Source organism: Punica granatum, chromosome 4, assembly GCF_007655135.1.
Source record: "Punica granatum isolate Tunisia-2019 chromosome 4, ASM765513v2, whole genome shotgun sequence".
Taxonomy (NCBI): Eukaryota; Viridiplantae; Streptophyta; class Magnoliopsida; order Myrtales; family Lythraceae; genus Punica; species Punica granatum.
In genome coordinates, this window is record NC_045130.1 from 36,743,420 (window position 1) to 36,752,987 (window position 9,568).

General features: G+C 41.6%; 1 protein-coding gene across 2 annotated transcripts; it reads right to left on the bottom strand.

The window, feature by feature from the left end:
• Nucleotides 1–4,082: 4,082 nt before the first annotated feature.
• Nucleotides 4,083–6,240, bottom strand: LOC116205710 (zinc finger protein CONSTANS-LIKE 12-like). Of its 2 annotated transcripts, none has more exons than XR_004156558.1 (3): nt 5,333–6,240; nt 4,721–4,959; nt 4,083–4,634 (listed from the first exon to the last, which is right to left on the bottom strand). XR_004156558.1 is itself a non-coding variant. In XM_031538356.1 (3 exons), exons 1-3 carry the CDS (start codon nt 5,462–5,464, stop codon nt 4,260–4,262), a joined length of 723 nt encoding a protein of 240 aa, XP_031394216.1. In that variant the 5' UTR covers nt 5,465–6,240; the 3' UTR covers nt 4,083–4,259. The 2 variants fall into 2 exon arrangements, 1 of the variants encoding a protein (XP_031394216.1); XM_031538356.1 differs by having other exon boundaries at nt 4,744–4,959.
• Between the last annotated feature and the right edge of the window lie 3,328 nt (nt 6,241–9,568).

Sequence of the window (9,568 nt, forward strand, 5' to 3'; positions counted from 1 at the left end):
GTGAAGATATCAGCTATCTGATCTTCAGTCTTGCAGTACACCAATTTTACATCTCCAGCCTGCTGTACTTCTCTCAGATAAAAATACTTCACCTTGACATGCTTAGTCTTGCCATGAAAAACCGGATTTTGTGAAATAGCCAAGGTAGCCTGATTGTCCACAAATATTTCAGTTTCATCTTCTTGCTGAAATCCTAAGTTCACCAATAACTTCCTTAGCCAGATGGCCTGATTAGCAGCTGCAGTTGCTGCCATAAACTCAGCTTCTGCAGTGGATTGGGCCACAACTTCTTGTTTCTTCGAACTCCAAGAGAAACACCCTGAACCAATAGTAAAACAATAGCCAGAGGTGCTTCTCATATCCTCCACACAACCAGCCCAATCACTATCAGTGAAACCACAGAGATTCAACTGATTTCCTTTGGTGAACTTGATCCCAAAAGTAGCAGTGCCCTTTAGATATCTAACCACCCTTTTAGCTGCAATCATGTGCAACTCACTTGCACAACTCAAGAACCTCGAAAGGACACCTACTGCAAACATTATGTCAGGTCTTGTTGCCGTTATATACATGAGACAACCTACTAGGCTTCTATAAACAATTTCATCAGTAGCATCAGCCCCATCATTTTTCTGTAGCTTTTCCTTCAAATTCATTGGAGTTCCAACACTCTTGCACTCTTCCATACCAAACCTCTTTAAAATTTCTTTCAAGTACTTCTTTTGACACACAAATATGCCCTTTTCAGTTTGCTGGATCTCCATACCCAAGAAGTAAGCCATCTTTCCCAAGTCAGTCATCTCAAAGACCTTCATCGGATCTTTCTTCAACAGCTCAACTTGATTCTTGTCACTTCCTGTAACTAACAAATCATCAACATACAAGGACACAATAACTACACCTTCCTTTGCTTTCTTTGTATACAATGTGAACTCACTCAGGCTTCTTTTAAAGCCTAAGCTCTGCAAATAATCATCCATTCTGCTGTACCAGGCCCTTGGTGCCTGCTTCAGACCATATAAAGCCTTCTTTAGCACATACACTTTGTCTTCATGATGCTTCAAACTGAAACCTTCCGGTTGCTCTACAAAAATCTCTTCCTCAAGGAAGCCATTGAGGAATGCTGATTTTACATCCAACTGGAAAACACTCCACTTCATTTGTGCTGCAATAGCCAAAAGCAACCTGATTGTGTCCAACCTTGCCACTGGAGCAAAGGTTTCCGAATAGTCTACTCCCCACACTTGAGCATAACCCTTTACAACCAATCTTGCCTTGTACTTATTGATAGAACCATCAGGACTTAGCTTGGTCTTGTAAACCCATTTTACCCCAATTACTTTCCTATCTTGAGGTCTGTCTACAAGCTCCCAAGTTCCACTTTGTTCAATCATTTTTATCTCTTCTTTCATTGCTTCAATCCACCTTTGATCTTGTTTTGCTTCTTCAAAACTGGAAGGCTCCAACACTGCAACATTGCTTCTGTGATAAATTTCTGACAGGGGCCTTGTTCCCCTCACTGGTTCATCATCAACCATTTCATCAGTCCATTCATCTGCATTAACTGAAGTTTGTTGCTGCAACTGAGAGCTTGATTGTGTTTGCACTGGACCTCTGCTTTCCCAACTCCACTTTTCTTCTTCCATAAACACTACATCCCTACTTACTACAATTCTGTCAGTCTTAGGCTGATAAATTCGATAGCCTTTGGACTGCAAGCTATACCCAATGAATATTCCCGACTCTGACCTCATATCTAGCTTGCTCCTTTTTATTTGTGGAATATGAGAATAGCACACACAACCAAATACTCTGAGATTTTTCACATTTGGCTTTGCTCCATACCAAGCCTCATATGGTGTTTTTTTATCAACAGCCTTCGTTGGTAGTCTATTCAGCAAGAAAACAGCACTGTTAGCTGCTTCTGCCCAAAACTTCTTGGGAAGCTCTTTCTCATGCATCAGACATCTTGCCATCTCCATAATACTTCTATTCTTCCTTTCACTCACCCCATTTTGTTGAGGAGAATAAGGAACTGTGAATTGATGATCAATACCTGCAGCTTCACACAGATTTCTGAATTTACTTGAAGTATATTCTGAGCCATTATCAGATCTCAAGCTCAGAATTTTCTTCCTGCACTGATTCTCAACGTAACTTTTAAACTTCTCAAACACATCAGCAACTTCAGCTTTTGTCTTCAAAAAATAAATCCAGCTCATTCTGGTCATGTCATCTACAAAAATGAGAAAGTACCTGCTACCATTCAAAGATGCTTCAGACATCGGTCCACATACATCTGTGTGAACCAGTGTTAGCTTCTCAGTTGCTCTCCAGCTAGATCCTTTAAATGGTAATCTGTTTTGCTTGCCAAGAAGACAAGCCTTGCAGGTTGAATCTTTCTCCTTCAATGCTGGTAGCCCTTGTGCCATTTCTTGCCTTTGCATAAGGATCAGGCCTTTGTAATTGAAGTGGCCTAACCTTTTGTGCCATAATTCTGCAGCAACATCTTCTGCACTCATAGCCAACTGCTCCTTTTCCAATGGATCAAGAGAAAAACACTTGCCTCTCATTGGAATTTTGAACAACTCCTGGCCTCTCAAGTCTGTGATCAAGCACTGGTTTCCTTCAAACACAATCTTATATCCCCTTTGTAATAGCTGACTCACACTCAGAAGGTTTTGATCAATCTTAGGAACATAGAGCACATCAGATATAACTCTAGCTCCTAAGTCACTATCAATGACAACATCTCCTTTCCCTTCCACATTTATATACTCACCATTGCCAATTCTCACTCGAGAGTTTATAGAGTGGTCTAACTCCTGGAACAAACTCTTATCTCCTGACATATGATTGGTACAACCACTGTCAATCAACCAACCCTCTCTTGCTCCAGTTGTAGTGAAGCAAGAAGCAACAAAAAGTTGCTCAACTTCTTGATTTTCTGCAACTTGTGCTTCTCCTCCTTGCTGTTGACCACTCTCCCTACATATTTTCTCGATATGCCCCAATTTGTGGCACTTCCTGCATCTCACAGTTGGTTTTCTCCAGCATTTAAAAGTAGGATGACCCTTCTTCCCACAATGATGACAGGGAGAAAAATTGGTGTACTGCTTCCCTTTATTCTTTTGATCAGTTCCACCCATACTGCTCTCCCTTCCTTGTGCCTTAGATTCTTCTGCATTGCCTTTTTGGTTGCACCATTTCTTCCCCTTTCCACTAGTATTAAGTTTCAACTTAGCCTGCAAAGCTCCTTCTACAGTACCCTTTTGCCTCAACATCCTTCTCTGCTCCTGAGCTTGTAAGGCACTCAGCAACTCTGCTAACTTTATATCTGACAAATCTTTGGTGGTCTCCAATGAGGCTAAAGTTGCCTCAAACTTTTCGGGCAAAGAGACCAGCAACTTCTGCACAATTCTGTCATCTTTCAATTCAGATCCGAGTATTCTAACCTTATTAGCTATCTCCAGCAACCTGTTTGAATACTCCTTAACTGTTTCATTCTCCTCCATTTGCTGTCTCTCAAATTCTCTCATGAGATTCAGCACTTTCATCCCTCTAACTTTCTCATCTCCCTCATATTCTGCTTTCAAAAACTCCCAAATATCCTTAGCCGAGTCACACCTCATAATTCTAGTGAAAATAGTTTGAGATACTGCAGCATATAGGCATGACTTTGCCTTGGCTTTCCTGGTGAGTCTCTCCTTGTGATACTTGATTTGATTCATGGTTGGGTTGTCAGGAAGAGGAGTTACCTGATAATCATGCTCCACTGCTTCCCACAAATCGTTTCCCTCCATGTAAGCTGCCATTTTCACGGCCCAGGCTTGGTAGTTTTCCCCATCAAACATTGGTGGTGCCATGGCAGAAAAACCACTCGAACCTGCCTCCATCTCACCTTTAACTGCTATGAATGCAGTCTGGAACTATACTCAAATCAACTCACAAGTCTCTCAAAAACACACAGAAACTTTTCACCCTCACAGATCCCTCAAGATTAATCAGCTCTGATACCACTGTTTCAGACATATATTGATAGAGTTGAGAGCATAGAGAAAAGAAAAGAGAGGATTCTGCAGAAGAACTTCTTGATACAACTGAAAAACTAGTAACTGTCTTACACTTTCACAAGAAATATAAAACACAAAGGCAGAAAGTAACTGCCAGTACATGATTTGATAACTGCCTAAAACATGCAAACACATGACTGCACTAAAACGTTAACTTCAGTAATAAACAACAAACAGACAGAGTCTTCAACAGATAACACAGCAGGACTGATCCAAACTCCAATAGTTCTTCTTCTCTTTATAGCGTATCTTGGCTTTGTCTCTTGCCTGCGGGCAACTGCCCTCGGGCTTGGGGTCCCATGGTGATTTGACCGATAACAACATTGGAGATATTCCAGAGTCTTGGTACTCGATAGCATGGCTTTCCCCGGTTATGTTGTGCAGTGGCAAGGACATGCTGGGAGTGGGAAATCCCATACCGATGCTGCTGTAGGGAGGATTCGTAAGCATGCAGTTATCAGTAGTACTGCTACTGCCCTTCACACCCTGCATCCCGAGAATCAAATTCCCAATCCGTGCAGGTTGAAATGATGCGCACTCGGGTTGGACTGAAGACGATGCCTGAGGAAAAACACGAACAGATTAAGGCAAGATCGATAGAGTAGTGCGTTTACTTTAGGTAGGTGTCAAAAAGACGTGTGCATTACCCAAATACTTAAACTGAGCGAACCTCTATGGCATTGTCAGTAGGTCCATTTTTCTCCATTAGAAGGCACTCCAATTCCTCATCCGTAAACTGGTACAAAACTTCATCTGTCTCACAATCTAAAACATCTTTACTATTTCCCATCTGTGGGAAATCGTCTATGTCAAGATTCGGAACAAGACCAGCCCCACTATCTTCATTTCCGGGGTTCTTGAAATGTTCCGAACAACAAAATGGAACCTAAACATATATAATCGATGTCTTAAATTTATATCTCAATAACATAGGTCATGCTTGTTTCTAACTTTTCATTTGTGAAAGTACTATATGGATTGCCACTAGTTAACAAATATTGAAAGATAAACTCGCATACGAAGTGCACAGTGAATATATACGTATAATTAGATCATGTTTCTATGAACTGGAACAAAAAGGAATTTGCACTATGAAATTGATATAAATATGAAGCTTCAGAAACATGAGACAGAGGCTTTGGTACAATGATTAAATCTCAAATGCATATCAACTAATATGAAAGTTTAGTTCAGCTCAGGCTCATTGACGAGCTTATCTCGATACGTACATTTGTTATTATGTGCTCCCCCGGTATTACCTTAGAGGGATTCGGGTCCAGGCATGCGGATGGAGCTTCACCTTTGCAGAATAGCACATAATGGTTGTTCGACGTGAAACCTGTGGAATGCCCCGACCATGGGTCCTGCTTGTGGAACGCGTTGCGACCCATGGTTCCATAAAAGCTCACAGTTCCCTTGTTCTCGAAGACGCAACTCAACTCATCAGAGGGACCCCACCCTTCACCTAACTCGCTGGGGTGAGGAGGCTGGTTGAGAGCAGATGCCAAGATGGTAGAGAAACTCGGCCAGGGAAGGGCAGCCCGTGTAGATTTCCAAGGCCCGCCGGGAATGACCCAGGCCAGAGCATCCCATTTCTAGCCCATTCCAGTCACAGCTCTGACAGAGAGACAACTTCTCGTCCAAGCACCGAACAATTGCAGGCTGAGAGCTGCATCTATTACATAAGAACCAACGGGAGTGTCGACTGGCGAGTGAATTGGCTGAATGGATGTAGCCGTCACAGTGGAGGCACAGTCGGGCGGAATCTGAATTGCAGTAAACCACTGCATTCGCGGCCCTGCAGAAATCACAAGAACGTTCCATTCCCTGCAAAGAATAATAGAAAACGACTCAAAATCTTCACAAACTAATGTATGTTCCTTCTTGTGCTACTGGGTAGGATTGAGAATCCAACTTATTGTAATTATGGCCCTCGAATTACGTCGTACATTACAGAAATAATCGAAAAGAAGGGCCCAAAGAAGTCTCTTTTTTTTTCCTTTTCTTTTCTATCTTTTCAAAGAATGATCAATCTGGCTGGAAAGAGGGATCATGGAGAATGCTGAACCCTGCTTTGTCGGGATCAAGAGCAGAATCAGCCCACATCGAGAAACCGGTGATCCATCGATCTCGATGGTTTATGCTTTTGGGAACACGATAGGTTCGAAGAGACAGATCTCGAAATCGAGCTCTCCTCTCTTCTGATATATATATATATATATGCGCGCACGCGCGTGTATGTATGCATGTATTGTTCTACGTAAAGAGGTGAACAAGCTGAACAGTTGGGGAATTTCATCACGTGTTGTCCTAGGTTGACTAGGTGCCTGCCACGTGGACACCTGGTGATTGGACAGAATGATACTGACGTCGACGTGGAAGGCGCCGTTCTAGATTGTCTGGGAGGCTGGCCATGCAACACGAGGCTTAGATTTGTCGATGGCGTCGTCACGTAAATTCGAAGAAAAACGGGGGCGGTTTCACATGGGGATCTGGTCACAAACTTAACGCCACGTGGCCAGCGGGTGGAATTGACTTTGCTCTTTATTAGTTCCATAAACAAATTGTCTCAAACTTCGGGCATTGGAAGTAAGACTAACTCAACTATCATGCTTACCATGTGAAACTCCACGATATCCAATCAGCAATCGGGCATGGATCGAAAAAAATGATTCTTACGCATATCGTGCTCTAAAGCCATAAAAGAATATCCTATCAAAAAAATTTAAAACTGTTAGGGGTCGGAAAATTGATCCCACCCGTCCGGTTCGAATTAGTATTCTAGGTTCATCTTGATACACCCAAATTGGTAATTAAATTCTAGAAATGATATTTCTCTACTTATATTATATCTCTAGTATTCTATCAATATATTTACGAGATATTAGACTATCTCTAACTATAAATTTGGCAAGTATATCCACTTATTGTGTGCAACTGAATATTTGATGCATATTACGTTATTTTATCGGAGATCTGCCACGATCTCTATAAATACATTGCACACAATACTTGATACATATTATGATGTTCTATTGGAGATCTGCTACGATCTCTATAAATACATCTTCAGTACTCCTAAACCTAAGTGCAATTTATTATTTTTCTGTACGCATTCTCATTTAAGTATTGGAGAAGGAGGTCGAGACTCCCCTCGATCCTCCCCTTTTACAGTTTGTTCGTGGAAACTACAAGGCTCGTGGCTTGCACGTGATGGAAAGTCAATTTTTCACGACCCCAAATTATTGAAAAAAAAAAGAAGAAGCCTTAATGAATATTGAAATCCCGTGTCAATTTCTAAATATAAGCGTATCAACATTTTGTTTCTAAAAAAAAAAAGCTCTTTGCTTGCTTTATCCTTCGTGTTTCTTAAGTCAAACGAATGAATCTAATGTAACTGTTGACAAATACAATTAGTGCATGGCATAATATAAAAGGAGTTGAATGACGAAGCTGAATTGAAAAGGAAAGGGGCCACTGCAGTGCTTGGTTCTGAACTGTGAGAGCTTGCATTTATATTATATAAAGATATGAGAGTACAATTTATATTTTCGATGGATGAGAGTACAATTTATTTAGATGAAACCAACATTTGAAATATATAATTATATATAACTTAGAGGCCTCATCGCAGGTTAGATAGTCTGTTGGGCTCGGATTGCCAAGCGTGAGAAACGGGCATAAGATGGGCCTGCTTTGGGCCAGGATGGAGGATAACGCGAAGGCTCTATTTTGGGTCCATGAGTGAAACCCGAGTCCGAGTAGTGGGGTGGGCCTGGGTTGGGCCCAGAAGGAGGGTAATGCGAAGGCTCTATCTTGGGTCTGTGAGTGAACCCCGAGTTGGAAGAACAGGGTGGGCTTGGGTTGGGCCCGGAAGGAGGATAGTGCGAAGGCTCTATTTTGGGTCCGTGAATGAACCCCGAGTCTAAGGAATGGGGTGGGCCTGATTTGGGCCCAGAAGGAGGTAATGCGAAGGCTCTATTATTTGGGTCCGTGAGTGAACCCTGAGTTGGAAGAATGGGGTGGGTCAAGGTTGGGGCCGGAAGGAGGATAATGGGAAGGCTCTATTTTGGGTCAGTGAGTGAACCCCAAGTATGAGGAATGGGGTGGGCCTGGGTTGGGCCCAGAAGGATGGTAATGCGAAGGCTTTATCTTGGGTCCGTAAGTGAACCCCGAGTTGGAAGAATGGGGTGGGCCTGGGTTGGGCCCGGAAGGAAGATAATGCGAAGGCCCAAATCGGTGCCCATGTTGACCCTAAAGTGCGAGAAATGGGATTGGCCTGGGTTGGGCCCACTTGGAGGGTCTCTCGAAGGATCGGCTTTGGGCTGATTGGAGCTCGAGTATGAATAGCGAGGTAGGCCAAGGTTGCGGTCATTCGGCGAGTGACCGGAATGAGTAACCTTGGGCCCGCGATGATGAATGGAGACCTACGAGTGGGGTGGGCACGGGTTAGAGCCACTTGGGGGTACTTACGGTTGATCACACGAGGAAATTCATAGCCGAAGTGTGGTGGGCCCCGTGTGCTTCGAAGGCACAACTAATGCCAAATGCAACTAATAAGAGGACGAGGAATCCTAAAGACTTCTCCATGCAGAGTGACTCGGTTATGGTGGAGCTTAGGCTTTGGCTAAAATATATATTTATAAGTGGATCACCAGTGTTCTTTACTTGGCAAGAAAATTAAGAGATAACATAAAAGAATTCTTAGAGATTGCATTTCTCTAAACTTAATGTTCCAACATTTTATTAAGCATGCCATGGAAGATGGTAGGTTTTTGAACACCTCGCTCATTGAGAAAGGATATAACTCAATGGCATATGTCCAGAGACAACACAAAAGATTCTTTGCATTTCCCTAAAATTAATGTTCCACCATTGTATTAAGCATGCCATGGATGGTCCTTGATCACCTTCAACTTTTGAGAAAAATGGTATTGGTATAATTCATTAGTACACGCCCTAATATATCTAGAGCTTTTAAATACTATTCTCTTGTTGGGATCATTCTATATTTGTTTGTTAAGTTTTATGTTTCTATATCCGTGTATTTGACCAATGAACCTCCACTGTAACTTAAAAAAACATTCAACTATTTATACAAGATTAATACCTACTCTACACACGGATTTCATAAAACATTATGAATCCGTTACCGTAAATTACTTTTTTTAATTATTTTTTACATGTAATTAAATTTAGGTGATTTTTTGTTATAAAAATTAAAATTTTTCGTAATAAATCATGAGAAGTATAATAACTTAAAAAAGAAAGAAGTGTTGTTCGTTTGATTTGGGGTGAGGAAGAGAGAAGTGTGAGAGAAAAGTGGAGAGAGTGAAAAAAGAAAAAAGAAAAAAGGTGAATTGACAGTTTTATAAATTAATCTAGCAATATGTAAAAATTGAAACGTATTTATTAAGAGCTTTCTAAGAAAATGAAAGTGAGATGAAAATCTTTCTAGCTTTATAATAGTATAATAGTATAGTACTGCGCTACAT

What these genes read in the sequence shown, in the direction of transcription:
- LOC116205710 (XM_031538356.1), bottom strand. Translation starts at nt 5,464, where the DNA reads ATGGGTCGCAACGCGTTCCACAAGCAGGACCCATGGTCGGGGCATTCC. An exon ending in TGGACCCGAATCCCTCTAAG is followed by an intron (nt 4,960 to 5,332) that starts GTAATACCGGGG and finishes ATATATGTTTAG; the next exon opens with GTTCCATTTTGTTGTTCGGA. An exon ending in CTACTGACAATGCCATAGAG is followed by an intron (nt 4,635 to 4,743) that starts GTTCGCTCAGTT and finishes GTTTTTCCTCAG; the next exon opens with GCATCGTCTTCAGTCCAACC.